This window comes from Eubalaena glacialis, chromosome 2 (assembly GCF_028564815.1).
Source record: "Eubalaena glacialis isolate mEubGla1 chromosome 2, mEubGla1.1.hap2.+ XY, whole genome shotgun sequence".
Taxonomy (NCBI): domain Eukaryota; kingdom Metazoa; phylum Chordata; class Mammalia; order Artiodactyla; family Balaenidae; genus Eubalaena; species Eubalaena glacialis.
Genome location: NC_083717.1, coordinates 109,775,020 through 109,797,675, shown reverse-complemented (window position 1 = coordinate 109,797,675; position 22,656 = coordinate 109,775,020). Strand labels below are relative to the sequence as shown.

Sequence of the window (22,656 nt, the reverse complement as noted above, 5' to 3'; positions counted from 1 at the left end):
CAAAAATATTCTAAGGCCTTTGGGGCTAAGGATTATCTACTTATTATATTTCTACTGATTTTTACTCCACCTAACTCCAGAAAAAAACTTAAGTCATCTGACTACTTCTAGAGTCCACACCCTGTTTCATGTCATGCTACATGCTTGAACTATTAATTGTCAGAGACAACAATCCAACTCGTGGCCCAATTACAGGCTCTTCTATGAGTAGGTAAGGGAGTTGGGAGAAGTTTATTTGTCATGTTTACAATACAGTGTCATTTTTTTCTAGATGGCAGTGCTCACAGCAGCTGTATATTTCCACGTTTCTCAGCAATCCAAAACAAATGAGTTTTACCTTCACTAGTCCACTGAATATATTCTTACATAGGTCAAAGATCACCAACTGCCTATTTGTCAAATCCCCAAAAAAGTTTACAATCTTATACTTGGTTCCCATGCATCCACTGACAATATTGTTCTCTCCTTTCTTCTTTGGCTTACAGGACACTCTTAGTGTTTATTTCTTTTCCTACTAATTATCTAAAGCCACCACACTGAGCACCCACTCCAAACCAGGCATCTTGCTAATTATTTGCCTGTGTTTGACTATCCAGTAACATAATGAGATAGGCATTTCACTATCTCCATTATGGAGCAATTTGAGGCTCAGAAAGGTTGAATAACCTGCTCAACGTCACACTACTAGTAAAAAAAGAGTCAGGATTCAAAACCAGGCCTCACTGATTTTAATAAGCATCTTGTAACCAGTGTTCCACTGTCTCCCTGATTTGCTCCTTCCAGGCTCCTTAGCTGTCTCTACCACCACTGCTTGCCCCTTACACACTGATAATCCCTAGGGTGATACTCTTCATGCTTCTTTCTTCTCCTTGAATGATCACATCAACTTCCTAGTTGTCCTGACATACATTATTTCTCCAGTACGGATTATTTCTCTGAGCTCCACTCTCATTTTAAACTAATAGCAGACTTACTGCAATATTTTTCAAATTGATCATTATCTTCTCCCACTAACCAACAAACCTGTTCCTCTTCCCATTTCTATCGATTAATAACAGTACTATACACATAATCTGAGTTATAAATGTAGGAGGCTCTTTGACTATCTAATTCAGCAGTCCCCAACCTTTTTGGCACCAGGGACCGGTTTCGTGGAAGACAATTTTTCCATGGACTGGGGTGGGGGGATGGTTTCGGGATCATTCAAGCACATTACATTTATTGTGCACTTTATTTCTATTATTATTACATTGTAATATATAATGAAATAGTTACACAACTCACCATAATGCTGACAGGAGGTGGAGCTCAGGCAGTGCAAGTGATGGGGAGCGGCTGTAAATACAGATGAAGCTTTGCTCGCTCGCCTGCCATTCACCTCCTGCTGTGCAGCCCGGTTCCTAACAGGCCATGGACCAGTACCGGTCTGTGGTATGGGGATTGGGGACCCCTGATCTAATTGATTACTAGGTTACTTACCCTCACTCCTAAGCATTTCTAGAATCTGTCTTCTCTTCTCCATTCCTTGCCAAACCTTAGCTCTGACTCCCATCGTTTCCTCTTTATTGGGTCCCTTGATTGTCTGAATAGTTCCCTGTCTATTCTCCTTGTCTCTAGTTTATTGCTACTTCAAACCTTCCTTCATGCTGCTGTCATAGTGATGTCACTCCCTGCTTTGTCCAAATGGTACATAAATTAGTAAACAGGTGTAACAGTTCCACCATCAATTCCTCCTTTGGGAAGCCTTCCCCACTGTCCTAACCCTACCATTCTCAGATCTAAATTAGCTGAAATTTTGTGTTTCCATAGCATCTTGTGCGTCCCCCTATCACAGAGGGTATCACACTGCATTACATCTTTCTACTTGTTTACCTGTCTCCTTACTAGACAAAGTTTTTTGAGGACAGAGACCATGTTATTCTTATCCATATCCCTGGTACCCAGCACAGTGCCTGGGATATAAAACTCAGTAAATGATTACCAAATGAATTAATATTGCAAAAGCCTGGTATAGTCCCATCCTAGCCTACAAAAGTCTATTTTAACTCATAATATGGCTTAACAATAACACTAATCTCTCAAATGTCATTTACACGTTTCAACTGTGAACTTGAAATTTATTGTGCCAGGAAATCAACTACTCTTAACAAGTCAATATTCTAGCTGAATAAAAACTATATACTGGGGCTTCAAGGTGAGCACATGGAGGAGGCTAAGACGGTGGCATGCCTAGAGAGGGTAGAAACTCTGAGCCCCTTCCCACACACCTTGCCCTATAAATCTCTTCCATCTGGCTGTTCCTGAATTTTATCCTTTAAAAATGAATTGCAATTGAAACTGGGAGGTGTAAAGGCTACCTTGTGACCAGGAGGATAACACATGGTCGCTGAGGTGGCAGAGCAGGAGCACAAGACACCTGATCCCTCCTGGCATCTTTCAGCCACCGCACCATTCCTCAGTGGTCTGTCTCTGGGCTTCTTTTTGCATGAGAAAAATTAACCCCTTACTGTCTTTGTGAATTTGTCTGTTGAAGCCAAAAGCAATTCTATCTAACACAGTGCTTATTTTTAATTTCAAGGTGCATATGGAAAGAAATTAAAAGAAGTACCCAGTTAAAAAAAACTCTATATATTGAAAATTTCCACTATCATGTCAATAGAAGTATAGAAGTGGGGACAAGCCAGCATATGCAGCCATGTTGCTCTGTTAGGAAAAACAGCATTCTAATCCTCCTCCCACCTTTTCCCTAAAATAGGAATAATGCCACTCTCCCAGTTGCTAAGGGAGCACAGAACCATCACCCAAACTGAGTTATTAGTCTCCTAAAAGGCAGGAGATTATGAGAAATAAAATGAGACCTTTCTTCAGGACAACAATCTTGTTAGGGTCCACATGCTGGAGCACTCCCTCAAAGATGCCACAAACCAATGTGAGTTTCACTCTTCTCCACAAAATCTGGTTGAGGAAATGGTAGTCACTGCTAGGATCCATGCTATTTGATTCCAAAAGGAGTCTTCAAATAATCTTCTTTAAATAACCAAACCCTTGAAAATAAAAGAGATCTATGATTTTTTAAATATTTTGGGGAAAATGGGGTTATTTTTCCTTTCCCCATACCTGGGATAAGAAAAATAAAAATATTAGAGTAATTCAATTCTGTTCATCTTTTTAGAATGATAATGAGAAAAATATCATTGCAAGCACCAACTCTAATTTATACATGGGAAACTGAAAAGTATAAGACTTCAGGCAAGGTGGGTTTGACGTCTTTGTCTATAAAATGGCCTAATATCACTTTTCCTTCCTTAGCTAAATGGAATAAGAAGAACATTTAGAGGCTTTTTAATAGCACATGCATACATCATTTTAACAGCAACCAAAAAAACTGAAAGAACAAATGAAAAAAATTGATATTGGCAAACACCTGCCAACACATTGCAATGAATTGTTTACCCAGAAACGTCTGGGATCTAACCTCTTCTAGATGAATCACATTTCCAGAGTTTCACAGTGTAACCAACCAAAGAATAAGTGACTTAGAACTATCACAATTTATGCATTACCAATACAGCTGCCATGTCACTGCGAGGGCCATTCCACCCCACCCTGGCCACAGCTCAGGGACTGGGCTGCTGTAATGTCACCAGTCATGTGCAGCCTGACAGATTAACTGACACATGCCACACACTGGTTTTGTAAAATTCAACTGTTTTTGTAAAAATGATGCATGCTCATAAAAAGGACAACAATGCAGAAATGTACAAAGAAAAAACTTTATCTTGCAGAAATAGCTATCATTCATAGTAGACATTCTTATAATCCTTAGTGTAATACTGTAAATTAAAAGATAAATCTTTTCTTTAAAAAGTATCTTTTAGAACAATCCTGTTACTCGGATGTCTTTGTATTTAGAACCTCAGCTAAGTGTTCCTCCACAGTGCTTAAATTTAAAAGTGGCTTGCCTTTGCCCCCCTTGGAATAGTCAACCAGTGAATTTTGCAATTTAGTTTAACTATAAAACACTGACCAAATAACTAAGGCCCAATTTGACTAGGAAGAGGTGAGAAGTTACATAGCATTTTTAACCAGATAAATAAATTACACTTTAATATTTTAAGGTCTAGCAAGTACCTTCACAACTATTATTTGTTGCCGACAACAACTACTTAATTTACAGATGTAGAAACTGAGGCTTAAAGATTTAAGACACCTGCCCAAAGTTACACAGCTAGAAGGTAATGGAACCTGAACTAAAACCAGGTCCCTAGTGGAGGATGTGTGCAGTCTAGTGCAAGACAAAGTGTTATGCATCCAGAGAGAACATAAAACAAGTCACCAGAGTGCCTGGAAAAATCATTCTTCTTTGTTCAAGTCAATCCAACTGGTAAAAGGGGAATTTTTACAGAAATAAAAGAGAACATAAAACTGGAAAAACCGGCCCTTAATAGAGGTAAAAATTAATTTATATTTTTAAAAGATACATAAGAAATAAGCTTGTGAAATGCCTGGATAATAAAGAAATTTAAGAAATGTTAAAGTAAATCAGAAAAACATTAACACAAAGCAAAGAAAGCCTCGACTGAGGATGGCTGCAAAAGGTTAAGATTCAAGATTACGAAGGAGCGAGTAAGGTCAGGACCTAGAGATGGGCTTCAAGACAGACTCAGAAAATGGACATTCACGTCGGTGACATCACAGGTTTTTCTACCATACTTACGCTCTCAGGATAAAAAGAAGGTCCTGTGGCCTAGATGGGCATATCCAACATTTCACACTCTGCTTATTCAGGCAGACATCATTAGGTCAGACAAGAGGAAGTCTATCGTGAAAACAATTCAGTAAGACTAGAACCTCAGTCTCCTGCTAAGCCGTCAAAGCCTTAGGTAAAGCTTAAAACTAGTAACCTAAATTGACTTGACCAGCTCGCTAATACAGTGTTCTAGTGCTTAAGTACTAAGCGAAAGCGGTCAGAATTTGGTTCTTCCATAACTCAAACCAGTTCTGTACAAAGTAACACTCAAGGGATGGGTAAGGGGTGTAAAGGCACTGAAGCCACAGGAAAAGAACTGGTTCACCTGAAAGGGTGTACTAATTAGAAGGGGGGGGGGCTCTAAATGTTTCCAAGAAAACAAACAAAAATATGCCACAGGAACAAAATGCAAATTTCCTCGTTTTTAAGGCAAAATAAGAAACTTCAAATAAACGGCGGGTCATACGCTAGAAATTCTCTCCTCCGCCGTTAGGTTTGTTTTTCTTTTTCCTCCGACGAAAGTTTGGGAAATCTTGTGTCTATTTCAGCCAAATGGTGAGTCCTCGAGCTTCAGTCTTGAAGTGAAAAAAGAGGGACTGCTGTTAAGGAAGAACTCTCGGGGAGTTTCAAGGCCGCTGTGGCGGTTATCAAAGAACAGTCCCGAAAACAAACTAAAGTACGCAACGCTGGGAACCCACACTACAGGTCGGACGCCAGCCGGCCTGAACCAGCGGTCCCGTCTGTTTCCCGAGGAGCCAATCGGCGCGCAATCCCGAGGCTGGCTCCCGAGCGCCCCTTGCGGCCGGGAGGAGAGAGGGCCCCCAGGAAGAATCAGGAGGTGCAACTCCCAGCATGCAGTTCCCAGGAGACACACCCTAGCGTTCACCCAAGCGACGTTTTGTCTGTTTTTATTGTTTCTCTCCGCAATCCATGCCAACCATAGGGTGGGATTTCTAGTGTTAGAGTTCTGTGAGAAACAGGTTGGCTACACCGCCTGCCACACGTTATTGTGTTGTAAAACAGTGGTTCAGTGGCGTTGCCCTTTTAATTGCGGGCGCTAGGGCCAGAATTGCCCCTTTAAGGCCGGTGGCATCATGTTTCCGGGGGCGTGGTCCGTCTTTAGCTAGACCCGGCCCGGCACTGGGCTGATTCATTCGGGGGCTGGAGCTAGGAACGTCGACGTCGGCTCCGGCGCTGGGCTCAGCCTCACTCCCAATTGGCTGGTCCTCCGGGCCGCCCTCCCCCGCGCGCCACCCCTGGGTTCCCTTCCCAGTCCGCAGTAGAACCACTGCCCTCTCCCTTCTTGACCCCTGGCTCTTCCTCCCCTTCTTCCCTCCCTACCGCTGCCGCTGTCGCTTCTGGCGCCGCTGCTCCCGGAGGAGCTCCCGGCTCGGTGATGGGGTCCCGGGCCTCCACGTTACTGCGGGACGAAGAGCTCGAGGAGATCAAGAAGGAAACTGGCTGTGAGTTCGGGTAGGGGGTGGGAACGCGGCCGAGCGCCTCTGGCTGGCCTCAGGACCAAGGGCGACTGTCGCTGAGGTCTGGAGATGAGGTGCCGGGAGGTTGGGGGGGTCCTGGGCAGCCTCCAGCGCTGGAGCTTCGGGGATGATGGAGGACCTGTTCTTAAGCTACAGCTACCTGGAGCGGGGCAGTGCCTCTTGTGGGGCTGTCCTTCCCATCAAAGGCGGGAGTCATGATCACCCGTAGATCACTGATCCCGCTCTTTTCTCTTCCCCCTGCTCTTGAAAGCCCCCGAACTCTTTTCCTTTATCTTTCCTCGCACCAACCTCAAATTCAGGAACTGTGGATGGATTCTGTAGAAAACATTCTGTCCGTTCCTGTGACGTTTCTGGGCAAGGACTTAAAACCACTGACAACTGTGGGAAATCAAACAAATTCTTGCCACAACCGGAAAAATAAATCCAGAAAGTGAGATCGTACAGTAAGGCTTTGGAAGACGGGACGGGATACCTTAAAGAATCAGGGGTCTGAGTATGAGACTTCTTTCATTCTGAGCTTGTGGAGAGAAAGCACAGATACTGTGACTACCAGTTTTTTATTTACAGTGAGGATGCTTGCTGTCCTAATTTCAGATCTATTGATTTCTACTATGCTGGTGTATTTCATGCAGTCGCCGTGGAAATTGGATGTGCTCCAAAAACGTCAGTGTGAATTTGTGCTAGGAACTGATTTTTTACAGTCCAGTCTCTTCCTCATTAACTTGAAAGGGGCAACAGAGTTTTGGGAATTCAGAAGCCCGGTAAAACACCATCATACATTTGTGTAGCCCTTGATAATGCATACATTATTTTCTCTTCTCAGTAATTCATTATGACTCTTGTATTTTACGTGAGTTATGTAAACATCCGTGCTCTGAGTCTTCATGATACCTGTCTTTGATAATGAGATGGCCAGTAAATAACTCAGTGGTCCATTTGCAGATAATATTGAGTGCTGGGGGAACCTCAGAATTATTCAGGCAATGGTGGCCTGAGATAAATTAAATGCTGTCCCGTGCTTTCTGACAAGTTCAACTTTCTAGAATCTTCAAGTTGGAAGGGGTGTTATCTAGCCTCATCCCTTGTCAGATTGGTTTACTGCTTTCAGCATCTCCTAACTTACCTTCATTAAGCCTCTCCATAAAGACTTTAAGGACCTCACCGCCTACCAATGTAGTCCTTTTGATGATTTTGAATGAATGACAGAAAGTAGTTAGCTGTTTATAATGTGCAGTACTTATTTGGGCACTTGACCTTATGGTCATTTTATGACTTAGCCTGACTCCAAGAGTAGAAATGTAGGCAGTTTGGACTCAGCAAACGTTTTATTACATTTTGTGGTTATGACCTCTGGCCACACTTGTGAGAACATAAGAACTACTGTAGGTCTAAGGTGACACCAGAGTTAAAGCATTCATGCTTAAAATAAAAAGTCACATAATGAGGGACTGTAAACCAGAGTGAGGGTGGGAAAAAGCTATTTTTGCCTCAAGAGGAAGGGAGCAATAATCCCATTCTGGTTTTATTACATTTGACCAAATGAAAGTGGCCTCGATTGCCTTAGGACTCTGGGTTATATTTTACTGTGTGACCTTGTGAGAACTGAGTACTCCTGCAGAGCTATTTTCCTAGTTGCCGAAAAGTGAATCAAGCCTGAGGGACTCAACCACAACCAGTACAAATGTATGTATTGAGCCAGAAAGCCTAATGAAACAAGTACTTATTGAATTTTTGCAATGTCTATATTCAGTACGACACTGGGTACTCAAAGCAGATGGTGACAAAAGATGCTCACAAACCTGTCATGGAGATAAGCCCACAGGAGTTAGGATTAGCATCAGGACATACAGTACCTGAAATTGTGTGGCACCTCTTTCAGAACTCAGGGAAGAGTCCTTGTGCGCTGGCCTTGAGGAGGACAGGAATTGGGCCTTGATACATGCATGAATTGATTAGATTTGGATAAATTAACCTAGGGCATTTTGGGTGGCTTCCAGGTGCTTTCTCCCCCAGCATGCTACCTGTCATTCTTCTGCTCTGGGAGTTGAGCCATCAGTTTATCCAGTTAGTGCCGATCAGCAGAGTTGATTTTTAAAGCATTAATTTTAGCATGATGCAAAAGGTTTAGAAGAATAAAAACAGTGGATACCTGAGGGTGGGGTAGAGAGGTGGAATTAGTCCTATTTTCCTCTGCTTCTTGTTCTATTAAGAGTTTGGGGAACTATCAATCAGAAACACTTCAAGTTAAGAACAAGTATAAGACATTTCACTACTCGCTTTGTCAGTAAGAAAATGTAGCATAATTGAGTAAAACTGACTTTATATTCAGTGTGAAAGCTTTGCATTCATAAGTCTAAATTGATTAGAATTCATGTATGACTAGGTTATCCGGTATTTGAAATTTAATCTCTAAGTGTTTGGAAAAGTAATTCTAAGTAAGAATTCCTTGTAAGCCTCAACTTCGTCATCTGTAAATGGGAATAATAATAGTACCTACTTTATAGGATTCCTAGTGAGAATAAAATGAGAAAAATGTAAACTACTTAGAATAGTGTCTGGATATGTAATGAGCACCAGGTGTTAGCTATTACCTTTTGAACCATAGATAACAATCATCTTATTGGGAAAATACCATTAGCATATGCTAGTTATAAAAACTATGTCTTGAGCTATATAACTGGAGAGGTGACAGCATTTTACACTTTTCCTATTTTCAGGGGATATTGGATTAGGAATCAGGTTTTCCCAATTCTAAGGAAATAAAACTTTGAAAGGAGTAGAGATCCTGTTGTTTCTAACAGTTTAAAAAACACTGTCTAAAAACACTTTGTGTTGGCGTAAAACATTTGCTATATTGTCTTAGTTCTGTCACCTTCTTTCACTCGTCAGCATTTCCATAAATTAAAATCATTTCAATAAAAGTTGTCATTAAGGGAAAGGTCATAAGTGTCTTGGGAGTTTCTGTATTCTCCACCTTTAGTTCACTTAACTGTGTGGCAATAACCTGGCTGTGAATTACTTAAAACCTTTTAAAAAAAATAGCCACATAATCTGTGAGAAACAACTCATGCCAACTGAGTAGTAATAAATGCCGATTGATTTATTTTTAGCCTCTACCGTCTCGTGTGTGTCATGTGACATGGCAAAGATATTGAACAGGTTTGGGAAGTAAGTTTTACAGGCCAGTGAGGTTTTGTTTGTTTGAAAGGGTGTAGTGATGATAGAACTAGTGTGGGTTTCTCTGTAGTTGCAACAAAGAGCACAAGACAGGCAAAGGCAATTGCTTGAGAATAATTTCCTGGGCTAGAATGTTAGTGAAAGTTCAACTTCAGGCTGCTCCTGCCTCAAAATGCAGGACCCCTTCATGGCCCTCATCTGCCTTGCCATAGTGCCTGAAGGTTCTGTCACTACAGAAGACCCTGCTGCTGTCTTCCAGCTCCTATTTTTTTATTTTTGGCTACGTTGGGTCTTCGTTGCTGCGGGCATGCTTTCTCTAGTTGCAGCAAGCTGGGGCTACTCTTCGTTGCGGTGCATGGGCTTCTCATTGCGGTGGCTTCTCTTGTTGCGGAGAACGGGCTCTAGGCGCGTGGGCTTCAGTAGTTGTGGCACGTAGGCTCAGTAGATGTGGCTCGTGGGCTCTAGAGTGCAGGCTCAGTAGTTGTGGCGCACGGGCTTAGTTGCTCCGCAGCATGTGGGATCTTCCCGGACCAGGGCTTGAACCCGTGTCCCCTGCATTGGCAGGCGGGTTCTTAGCCACTGCACCAGCGGGGAAGCCCTATATATATTTTTTTGATGAACCATTTTAAAGCTGCAGATATTAGAACTCTTCACCCCTTAAGCCTTCTGCATGTATCTCCTGAGAATAGGGATTTTTTTTTCTACATAACCAGAATACTATTATCACACCTAAGAAAGTTGACAATAATTCTATAAATATTATCTATCATTCAGTCCATATTCAAACTTCCCCAGTTATAAGAAAGTTTTTGTTTTTAATCTCTTTTAAGTCTCTTAATCTATAGGTTTCCTGAGAGAGTAGGCCAGCTCTTGAAGTCCTCTTGCCAGGGGAAATGTGAAATATTGGGGTGTGGAGTGTTCAGGAGGAATGGTTAGGGGTGCAGGCTTCAGCCTCTCAATCTTTTGAGAGTTACCTTCGGTTGCACATATGTGCTTTACCTAGGTTATTAATCTGTTCTTCTGCGTTAAGATTTAAGATAAAGGCAAGGGCAAAATGACTTTTTTTCTTATTCCCTTTTCATTTTTACTCTTCACTTTGCTTTTCCTCCTTAGGGCTTGGCATTTCTCTCAAATGCCTTCTTTCTCTGAGCACAGTGATGATAGAAAGGCATTTAGTCAGGAAGATTAGCAGTGTCTTTTAAGTAACCTTTCAACAATAGAAACTAATTATTTGCCCATCAGTGGAGAAAAATATAGCTTCATTCAAGATATGCCCACATTCACAGCCTTTTCTGAGAGTAATTGTCAACTCCTGAGACTTCCTTTGGGTTTCCAAGAATGATGCAGGTTTTGGGCACTTGTCCTGCTAGCCTAGTGCCTTCTGGTAAGAATAGTTTACTGGAAACTTGTCCTGCCTTCATTTGTGGCAGTTCCAATACCTTTTTGTTCCTTGACGTTACTCTGAGGTGTACACCTTGGAGTTTGCTTTATATTCTTTGTCATTAGTGAGTTCAGCACCTGAATTAAAGCCTGCTTACTTGCTGCTGCTGCTTCTCCTTCGTCTCTTTCTCCTCCTTCTTCTTCTGTTCTAACAGAGCTCTTTGTAACAATATGATTGTACCATTGGTTCCGAAATTTAGGAAGTAGATTGAGATGTAACCATATTGAGTTGTGTTAAAAGTTGGCATTTGGTTGTACATTTCTCCACTGATTTCCACATAGCCCAGTTTGTCCTGGAAGATAGCAGTTTTATGGTTGTTTGGATACTTATTTACACATTTATTTTTAACATATTGGTAAATTACGAACTCAAGCAGCCATAAACTGATCTCTTTTTCTGAAATATGGGATGTAATGTCATACCATTACTCACTAAGGGAATTTTAAAAATCGTACTATAAGGTTTCAGTGTCCCTTTCTTTTGGATGGTGTTCTAGATTAGAAAGATGTCTGATGGCTCACTTGTTAGTTGAAGAAGTTGGACAAGTTGACAACATTTCTTCCAACTTAAAAATTTTATAACTTGCTGTACATACTTATATATACATACATATGGAATTTCTAGAAGGAGTCACAGTAAACTGGTAATAGTGTTTGACTCTGGCAAGGGAGACTGAGGAACGCGGTTGTTAGGGTGACTTTTCATTATGATCACTTTTGTACCATTTTTACCATGTGGATAGATTGTTTTCTCAAATAAAAAAAAAAAAACTAGTATAAAAAGAACTGCAATTTGAATATGTTCCTTGTTAAAGAAAAGTAACCTGAAATATATAATACTCAGTGGACTAAATATTATGCAGTTATTAAAGAGGACTCCAATATAGAAAAATTATGAATTAATAAATGAAAAATAAGCTATTATGTTTATGTAAAGTACACAGTGACATATTAGATGATATATGAAGAAATGAAAGCAGTGGTGTTGAGATTGTGAACGAATTTTGTTTTTTCAAAAAATCTTTTGGGAAAGTTAGTCATTCTTTAACTGACTTATTTTGTGAAAACTAAAGGGAACTTTAGTTCTAGAGCAGCCTTCGAGGCCCGAGGCCAAAGCCTAGTCAGGTTCCTGAAGAAAACGGTTGTGACTGGCAGAATCAGGAGAAAGCTGGAGATTAATTAGTACAGCAGTAAAACCGTACCTGCAGGCTCACAATGTAAGGATAATGATGATAATAGCTAACCTGGAGTGCTTACCAAGTGCCAGACCTTTGCCAAGCACTTTCCTCTCCTGTTAGTTCACTCCACAACCCCACTCACTCACCCCTCACTGGTAAGCTGTGGTGCCGTGATTGGAATCAGAACCTGTCAACCTGACTCACAGGAGTGTACACCAAGCTACTGACACCTACCTGACTAGCAGAAAGGTCCACAACTGCTTCAGTGTCTGGACCCCTGCTGGCTCTGCCCTGGCTGGGAATGGTTCTGCCTTCTCCTCTGCTCTCTGCTCTCCTTAGAGAGCCAGTAGTACAGAACGGAGCCCAGCCTGCGCTGAAACCTGACGCTGAAGAATTCACAGCTTTGCCCAGTGTGTCCTCTCATCCTAGCTCTGGGCCACTCACTTCCTGTTTCTCCTGCCCGTGCCCCTGTTTATTTTATCCCATTGTTCCTAAAACCGAAGGTGGATTTTTGTTCCTTGAGCTGGGGGAGGAAGACAACTATCAGAACTCCCTCAGCCACCCCTTTACCCGTGAAGGTGCAGCCTAGGACAAAGTCCACACTTGCCACACCCTTTTTGGCTGTTGTCTTTTCTCCTTTGATAACTTTTTTTTTCCTCCTACCTCCAATCTGCCACGAGACTAAACTATTTCCCAGAAATTCCTTTTTGCATTTCCAAAGTTTCATTGTCTACCTGTAGTTATTACCTCATAATTGTCAGCTTGTGCCTGAGTTAGTCCAAAATGAGGAGCAAAACAGCTTCCTTGTAGATGTCATCTGATGATAACATGACCATTTTACAAATTACCTAATTTCCTTTCTTGGAGCCCTTTCCTTTACTGGGAACTCAGTGGAGGTCATGCCATCACACAGAAGAGGCTGACCCAAGGCTGTGGTGATCTTTTACCCGAAGATCAGTCCTGAGGGAAAAGATAAAGCCACTGATGCTTGGGGTAGGAGTAAATCAGATTTTTAAAATACAAGCTGTTTCACAAGCCCCGATCTTTAATTCAACACAAGTTACCTACCCAGCTGTGCCAGCCTGAAACATCAAACTGATTAATAGAGATGTGTTTTTAATCAAAGCGTGCATTTTCATAGCCTCTAAGTCAGGGTACTGAAAGGTGAAAGTTTCACAATTTCCTTTTAAACTAAATTTGGCCTTGTTTTGTTAAATCTTAACTACCTGACATTTAACACAGTCTTAATTAAGCCTAGACTTCACTCCTGAGAGTCAATTTTGTTTACTCTTGATTTAGTTTATTTTCTAACTCCTTTCATTCTTTCTGCCTTGACACTCTAGAGGTTAGTTGGAGTTGAGATTTCGGCCCACTTTACTGACTTTGAAGCGTTTAATGGTGGCCCGGGACCAGAAGGGCAGCTGGCTTCTGAAGGGCCACATTCAGGTTCAGTTCGAGTGGAGGGCAACTTCTCCAACTGGAACTAATTTTCTGTTCTTTAGTTTCCCACAGTCAGATCACCCGCCTCTACAGCCGGTTCACCAGCCTGGACAAAGGAGAGAATGGGACTCTCAGGTAGGCAGTTCCTTTCTTTATTTTCTGACAACGTCTGAATAGCTGCCTTTATCCAGAGAGCAGACACAATAGGCATCTGGCATGCAGAGAACAGGGACCATTTCTTCACTCATCTTTGAGTATCATTGATCCACAAGGGACTTAAATACTAAGCAGAACAATGAATTTACATTTATCACTAGGTGCTTGCTGCTTTACTCCAGCTCCCCTTAGTTTGGGTGGCCATTGCTCTGGTCCTATGAATGTACCTTTGGGAATTTTGGCTCTCTCTGCTTGAGTTTTCCCACAGCTCTTTCCCAAACATGTTAGCTTTCAGGAGGCTGACCCATAGCAATCCAAGATGGTGTAGGTTGTTTGTCCTTTCCCCTCTCATTTCCCAAGCCAACCCATATTCCTAGGGTACATCAGTTTATATGTATTAATGTTAGATAAGATGTTCAGTATTTTCGTCTAGAGCAGTGGTTCTCAACTGAGGGCTATTTTCCCTTGGGTGGCCAAATATCTGGAGACATTTTTGATTGTCACAGCTGGGGAATGCTACTGATGTCTAGTGGGTAGAGGCCAGGAATGCTGCTGAACATCCTAAAATGCACAGGACAATCCCCCCTAAATGTCAGTAGTGCCACAGTTGAGAAACTGGTCTTGAGTAAGTATATGATTTCAGAGTAATGTAATGCTGTATCATTTCATATTTGTAATTGTCTTATAGTCAAATGAAATATCTCCTTACCACCACCTCCCAACCTAACTCTCAGTAGCAGCATTTTGTTACTATTGTTCCTCAGCTTTGATTGACTGATATAGAATGAAGCTGTTTGCCTTTCTGGCGGCTGTCAAGAAACAATGGAGGACTTCTTTAGAAGCCTTGTAGCATAGGTGTGGGGTGTAGCATAACGGGGGGAGGAATATAGTTGCTAAGCCTTTGTGCATAATCCTCAGGCAGAAGAGCTAGAAAATGCTGATAAATCCATAGGGCCATGTTTGTTTAGGGCAAAATCTGGCTTCACTGTAAGCTGGAATTGACCAAAACCATGCTGCCCAGTCATTAAAGTCAATGACTACGGAATACCTATCACGTGCAAAGACCACGCTAAGTACGTTTTCTTTTTCTTTTTTTTACCGTACTGCTCAGCATGCAGGATCTTAGTTCCCTGGCCAGTGATCGAACCCGAGCCCCCTGCAGTGGAAGCGCAGAGTCTTAACCACTGGACCGCCAGAGAAGTCCCCTCTTTGTCTTTTTTTAATTGAGGCAAAATACGCATAACATAATATTTACCATTTCGAAGTGTACATTTTAGTGGCATTAAGTACATTCACAACACTGTATAATACGTTTATATATTACCACAGTCTAGTTGCAGAACATTTTCATCAGCTCAGATGGAAACCTCATACCCATTGAGCAGTCACTTCCCATTCCTCTCTCTATGGACATTTCATATAAATGGAATCATGCAGTATGTGGCCTTTTGTGACTGACTCTTTCATTTAACATGATGTTTTCTTTTTTTAATTTATTTATTTTATTTATTTTATTTTTGGCTGCCTTGGGTCTTCGTTGCTGCGGGCAGGCTTTCTCTAGTTGCAGTGAGTGGGGGCTACTCTTCGTTGCAGTGTGTGGGCTTCTCATTGCGGTGGCTTCTCTTGTTGCGGAGCACGGGCTGTAGGTGCGTGGGCTTCAGTAGTTGTGGTTCGCGAGCTCTAGAGCACAGGCTCAGTAGTTGTGGCACACGGGCTTGGTTGCTCCACGGCATGTGGGATCTTCCCTGACCAGGGCTTGAACCTGTGTCCCCTGCATTGGCAGGCGGATTCTTAACCACTGTGCCACCAGGGAAGTCCCCTAACATGTTCAAGATGCTTCCATATTATAGTGTGTATCAGTACTTCTTTCCTTTTTATGGCTGAATAATATTCCATTGTATGCATAGACCACATTTTGTTCATCCATTCATCAGATGGTGGAGATTTGAGTTGTTAACACCTTTTGGCTACTATGAACATTTTTGTGTGGACTTATATTTTAATTCTCTTGGGCATATACCTAGGAGTAGAATTGTGGGTCACATGGTAATTTTATGCTTAATTTATTGAAGACCCACCAAACTCTTGCACAGCTCTGTACTGTTTTACATTCCCACCAGCAATGTAATGAGGGTTCAAGTTTCTCCACATCCTCATCAGCACTTATTATCTCTCTTTTGATTTTAGCTATTCTAGTGGATGTGAGTGGTAGGTCACTGTGGTTTTGATTTGCAGTTCCTTAGTGGCTAATGACGTTGAGCATCTTTTCTATGTGCTGGTTGACCATTTGTATGTCTTCTTTGGAGAAATGCCAATTCAAGTCCTTTGCCTGTTTTTTAACTGGATGTTTGTCATTTTGAGTTTTTTGTATGTATATGTATACACACACAATATATATATGTATTTTTTGGTGTATTTATACAAAATGAAAAAAAAAGAAGGGGCTTCCCTGGTGGTCCAGTGGTTAAGACTATGCACTTAACCCACTGCAGGGGGCGCGGGTTCAATCCCTGGTCCGGGAACTAGGATCCTACATGCCGCGCAGTGCAGCCAAAACAAAACAAAACAAAACAAAATGTGTGTGTGTGTAATGATAGATAGAAATGTAAGAGTCAAACTTTATTTTTTGGCCTGTGAATATCTAGCTGTTCCAGCACCATTTGTTGAGGAGACTATATAAATTTGTATTAGAAAAATTAACCAGACTAGAAATTTCTATTTTTCCTTCAGCCCAAATACTTGAATAATTTACTTGAGTTTGGGATTACGTCTTCATAAATTCAGATTTAACCACTAAGTGAAGATACAGAATTCACATTAGTTTTGAGTCCTTTTCTTCTTTCTAGAAAGTGGGTGATTTGTAAATGTGTGCTTTAATCACTTTCATTGTTTGCTGGAAAACAATGGAAAATCTTTTGTAAAAGGAGCTGTTTCTCCTCAGAAAAGGTGAAAACTTTCCATGTGTCAGTTAGTGTTATCTGCTCCTTAAAATCTAGGCAAGATTTTCTCTGCCCCTAAAACATAATTTCACACTCTATGGAAAGCCAGTGAACTAACTCACTCATTTGATAGGTATTTATTGAATACCTATGATGCACTAGGCACTGCTTTCTGTTCTGATTTCTACAAATTCTTGGTAGGGGAAGAGGTGGTAGGAAGTGATAGGGTAATTTTTGATTTCATGGTTACCTGAGTCTAGCTGATTTTTTTGTATTCAGCTTTACAAAGCACTTGATCTGAAATCTGTTCTTTGATCTCCATCATGGTGTGGATTAAAATACGGGAAAAGCCCCAAGCCACCTTGAGTGCAAGAAGAAATTACCCCATTGTACTACATAGTAAACAACTAGCATGTTACAGTTGACCCTTGAACAATGCAAGGTGTTAAGGTGGTGGCCCTCTGCACAGTCAAATCCGAGAATAACTTATAGTCTGCCCTCGGTGTATGTGGTTCCACATCTGCAGATTCAACCAATGATGGATCCTGTAGTACTGAAGTATTAACTATTGAAAAAAATCCATGCGTGGATGGACCCACACAGTTCAAACCCATGTTGTTCAAGGGTCAACTGTGTATATATCAATAAATCATTTTGTTGGACCCTCCCAATATCAGGGATTTCACACTGGCTGTGCCTCCGACAATGGCCATCTCAGCCTCTGGCCATCTTGTTATAGATTGTCGTCCCCTCTCCCCCAACCCCATCTTTTCTACTCCCTCCAGCCGTAGAGATAACCTGGTAAACTCAGAATTCTTTTATAATAATAGAGTGATTTAGCTCTCTCCAACCTTTACTGCCAAACTCAGCTCAAGGCCTGTCTTGACCTTTCTAGAACCCATTAGGGTGCTCAGCCGAATATAAGTTACCTCCAGTCTTTTGTTACCTTTAACAGGCCCCACTTTCCTACGAAAGTTAGTAGGAGAAGTATTTTTCCTTCCACATTTTCTTCACTTTCCTCTCCCAAGATGCTCTATGTCTGCGGCTTGAAGCCAAATTCTGCAGAGTGAGAGACTATAGTGTACCGTCCAAGGTATTCTGTACTCCTTTTTTTTTTTTTTTTTTTTATTTAATTAATTTATTTATTTTGCCTGTGTTGGGTCTTCGTTGATGTGCGCAGGCTTTTCTCTAGTTGCAGCGAGCGGGGGCTACTCTTCGTTGTGGTGCGCGGGCTTCTCATTGTGTTGGCTTCTTTTGTTGCGGAGCACGGGCTCTAGGCGCGCGGGCTTCAGTAGTTGTGGCACGCAGCCTTCAGTAGTGTGGCTCACGGGCTCTAGAGCGTAGGCTCAGTAGTTGTGACGCACGGGCTTCGTTGCTCCGCGGCATGTGGGATCTTCCCAGACCAGGGCTCGAACCCGTGTCCCCTGCATTGGCACGTGGATTCTTAACCACTGCACCACCAGGGAAGCCCCTGTACTCCTTTTTTAAAAGTGTCAGTCTCAGTGGGAACATGAAGCAGAAACTATGGAAGGCTTTGGTTAGAAATGGAGCTTCTGCAAAATGCTTTCAGAGATTCACCCCCAAAGTATGTTTTATAGAACACTAATTCCTTGGCCTACCAATAGGTGTTGAGTTAAAATGATTGGTAATCTTTAGATCGGTATTTCACAGAATATAAATATATACTATAACCTCACAAATCTTACTTTCTTCAGGTGCCATTATTTTGGGTGAAATATTTCTACCACTGCCATTGAAATTGGTCTTTGAAAAGCCAGCTGGGTCCTATAAGGTGCCCTGAAATGGTCCTTTGTAGGGCAGATCAGGGTGAGACCCTGGTCATTATCTGAATACAAAGAAGGTTTCTTTTGTTTAAGTATCCTTGGTGCTGATCTAATCTACTGTGTTAGATGTCAGGATAATGACTACCCTTTGGGGAGGGGAGCAGATAGAGACAAAGGGAACATGAAGGAGGTATCTGGCTACTGATAGGAACCGATTTTTTGATTTGGGTGCTGGTTATAATCTTCACTTGGTGAAAATTCATCGTACTGAATGCTTGTGATTTCTGCTCTTCCCTGTATGTGTGTTATACTTCATTAAAAGTTTACTTTAAAAATATCCTGTGCATTGAGCTTTTTTTGAGCAATTTTAATATTGGATTTTTGTCAGACACTTTTTCTCAAATAATACCATGATGAAAAATATTCCTGGATGGTAAATCCATGCAGGTTAAATTGACTACAGGGGACAGTACAGACCAGTTAAACTCTGCGAGAAAGTTATTACTGAAATTACTAGTTGGCTGTGTTGTTATATATCACTTTAAAAAAGATTACCTCTAGGGAATTCCCTGGCGGTCCAGTGGTTAGGACTCGGCGCTTTCACTGCCAGGGGCCCAGGTTCACTCCCTGGTTGGGGAACTAAGATCCCAAAAGCCGCAAGGTGCAGCCAAAAAAAAATTAATAATAAATAAATAAACAAACAAATAAATAAGATTACCTATAAATTCTAAGAGATTGTGTCCTGAATGGTAGCCATTTATCTGCTTAAAAACTAAGTGCTTTTGAGACTCATTTTCTTCTTTGACTTTATCCAAGAGGGCAGATGATTACAGTATCCTGGATAAGCACTTGCTTTGTACACAATGGTATCAGTCATTCCAGAATGGAGTTTCACAGAACCACGATGCCAGTCTAATTCTCATTCTTTTGGTAGATAATCTTTTTTTTTCCTCTCTGAAACCTTCAAATATCTCCTCCTGATGTTCTGAAATTTCACAAAGTTGTACCTTTTTGTGGGTTATTTTTCATTATTCATTGCTCAGTATCAGGTGAACCTTCTCAATCTAAAAATACATCCTTGAGGGATGTCCCTGGCAGTCCAGTGGTTAAGACTCCACGCTTCCAATGCAGGGGGCGAGGGTTCAATCCCTGGTTGGGGAACTAAGATCCCACATGCTATGCAGCACGGCCAAAAAAAAAGTTAAGAAATGTCCTTTAGCTGGAAAGTTTTCTTCTGCTATTTCTTTATTTCCTCCCCCTCTTATTTCTTTATTGATTTTTATGGCATTTCTGCTGGTTGGCTATTGGACCACCATGACTCAATTTTCTCTCATATTTTCTGATTTTTTTCCATTGCTTTCTGAAAGATATCCTTGAATTTATTTTGTAGACCTTTTGATGAACTTGTCCACAATCATATTTTTAATTTCCAAGAAACTATCTCGTTCTCTGACCTCTGCTCTATCATAGTAGCTTATTTTTGTTTTACAGATGCAAGAACTTATCAAATATCTATTGCGTTACTTACTAGAATGTTTCAGAACTCCTTTTTGTTCCCTGAATTATGATTATCTCTGTTCATCTTGATCCTACTTTTTTATGTTATTGATTTTCCCAAAATGCCAGTAAGTGTTGGTTATCCATTCATATTTATGAAAAAGTGTGGATGGATTACTGTAGAAAACTGGCATGGGCTTGTTTGTGGTTGCTTTCTCCACAGGTCTTTGCCTGGATGGAAGGACTGACTTCAAGCCCTCTGTACTCTGAGCAGGGCCAGTAAGTTGCTAGACCTCACTTTAGGGCATACGGTCAGGGAGCAAGGGGAAAAATTTGCAACTCTTTTCCCCAAATAAAAGGACTGTGTTCCTGGGGAGCCAGCTTCCCACACTTGGCCGAAACCCTGCCCAGGTGGATCTTTCAGTTTCCTTCCATAGCAGTTCTCCATTTTTATCCTGGGGACAAATGGTTTTATATTCTTGGGATGGGTCCTGGCAACAGTGGGCAGCCGATCCATTCTTTAAGAGTTCCTTTAATTAGTTTTTCTAACTGCTACTTCCCTCACCTGGCAAATCTGAAAAAAAATTGTATTACCAAGACAAAAAAAATCATTTTTATCAATTTAATTTAAAATATAAAATGTTTTAGATAACGGAAATTATTGTCATTTCAATGTTAATAAATACAAATAATTACATAATAAATATAAATAGTAAATGATTTATCTCTATTATACTAAAATGTGGAAAACTTCTTTTTTTAAAAAATTAATTAATTATTTTATTTATTTGGTTGTGCCAGGTCCCAGTTGCAGCTCCAGGCCTCCTTAGTTGCAGCAGGCGGCCTCCTTAGTTGTGGCATGCAACCTCTTAGTTGCAGCATGCGTGTAGGATCTAGTTCCCTGACCAGGGATCGAACCTGGGTGCCCTGCATTGGGAGCGTGCAGTCTTATCCACTGTGCCACCAGGGAAGTCCCCAGAAAACTGTTTTCTTAATTGAACGTGTGTTCCCACAGGTATGTCCAACTAGCAGACTTTAATGTCCTCATTATGTATAAGTTATCTAAGCATCTACCCTGGGTCCTTAAAATATAAGAAGTTAACTGTGAGGCTACATCTCTGTATAAGAGAAAGAACTTGAACAGTGAAGATCAGTGTAGAGGGATGGCATTTCTGGTTACTGAGGTCTCTAAAACTGGTTTCCCAGAGCATCTCTGTGCTTGTGCATATCTGGAAAACAATTCTTCATTGTGAATTTTTTGGCCATAAAAAATGCCATTATACATGGTTCTGCTCTTGGATTTGCCTACTACCGGTAATAATGTCTTAATCCTCAAGGAAGATTTTCCTAGGTATACTATGAGATAGAATATAATATTGGTATGTTTTTTAATGAGCACACAAAAATTTGCATTTTGAATGAATTATAACACTTGTGGTACGTGAGCTGCTTGGAGTATTTCTTTTTCTCCATTAGATTTGTGTTGGCAGACAAATTTGAGAAGCTGAGTTTTAGAGATACTGTCCAGATGATCTCCATTCCACTATAGAACAACCAACAATAATAAACTGTATATTGTTTAACAGTTTATAAATTATTTTTTATACTCTTTCATTTTTATTTGTATATTTTCAACTGTATTCCCCTTGATCTTATAGACCCCATTTTATATACAACCTAAATTCTAAGAGTAAAGTTTAAAAGTGTCATAAGACAAGGTTTAGGTCCTTATTGACATTGGAAGTCCATGACTAGATTCTTCATTGAGACCGAAGGGGTTAGGCTAGGTTGTGGACTCAGCACCTGATACTAGGCCTGGTATTTAAACTGTATCTTTTTGCAGCTAAAATTACTTAAGCTCGTTAGACATTAAACTGAGGTATGTGGCCTTGCAATTCAAATCAGCTTTAATCTTCATTTAAAAGGGAGTAATTATTGTTTCTTAACCTCTGTCAAACAAGAGGAGCTACATTGTGTTGATAATGTAGACTTTGTATCATAGAACACATTATATAATAAGAGCTTAGTACATGTTTGTGGAATTAAATAATCAGGACTCCGGTAATTTTCTTTCTTTCATCATTTTAAGCAACCTAGTTATCTTATGAATGGCTTCTTCTAATTCATTAACTGATATAAAAATTATTACCCTAAATGATGAAAGAAGATTAGAATCTGGAGTTATTGTACCAGAACTTTGTGCTTAGTCCCCTGGGTCATTTTCTACCTGTGTCACCACCAGATGTGGTGGAGACGAGCTTGTTGAATTAATTAAGCAACCTGTAAATGTTAAACCACAAGAGGACCAGAGAGTTGAAGACTCCTTGGTAAAATACGAACATTTCATTAGCTTCTAGTGCAAAGAAGGTGAAGGAATAAGTTTTATCTCTTCTGTTAGTAAACGTCTTGAAGGCAGGAATCACCTTTTGAGTTTGTATTCCTTTTTTCCCCCTTTTTATCTGGAAATAATTTCAAACTTACAGAAAAGTTGCAAGAATAATGCAAAGAACTTCATATACTCGATACCCACATTTACCACTTGTTAACATTTTGCCATCTACTTCAGTGTGTATTCCCTGTAACAAGGACATTCTCATATCAAAAATCAAGAAATTTAGCATTTTGATATAGTACTATTATATAATATTCCATATTCTATATGGTCCATATTCCATTTTTACCTATTGGCTCAGTATTGTCCTTCATAACAGTTTTTTTTCCTAGTCTAGGATCATGCGTTGAGTTCAGCTGTATGTCTCTTAAGTCCTCTTTGATCTAGAACAACCCTCTGCCTTT

General features: G+C 40.7%; 2 protein-coding genes across 2 annotated transcripts in view; one reads left to right on the top strand and one right to left on the bottom strand.

Moving 5' to 3' along the window:
• The window catches only part of EXD1 (exonuclease 3'-5' domain containing 1), a 39,101-nt gene extending 33,663 nt beyond the window's left edge, over positions 1-5,438 (bottom strand). Inside the window, exons 1-3 of the mRNA XM_061182238.1 lie at positions 5,217-5,438; positions 4,718-4,819; positions 2,859-3,044 (exon numbers count right to left, since the gene is read on the bottom strand). Of these exons, the coding sequence (XP_061038221.1) occupies positions 2,859-2,991 (133 nt within the window). The 5' untranslated portion in view covers positions 2,992-3,044; positions 4,718-4,819; positions 5,217-5,438. The remainder of the gene's footprint in view (positions 1-2,858; positions 3,045-4,717; positions 4,820-5,216) is intronic.
• A 612-nt stretch (positions 5,439-6,050) lies between these two features.
• CHP1 (calcineurin like EF-hand protein 1) overlaps positions 6,051-22,656 on the top strand; it is a 36,385-nt gene continuing 19,779 nt past the window's right edge. The window contains exons 1-2 of the mRNA XM_061180475.1: positions 6,051-6,213; positions 13,547-13,619. Coding sequence (XP_061036458.1) covers positions 6,147-6,213; positions 13,547-13,619 — 140 coding nt within the window. The 5' untranslated portion in view covers positions 6,051-6,146. The remainder of the gene's footprint in view (positions 6,214-13,546; positions 13,620-22,656) is intronic.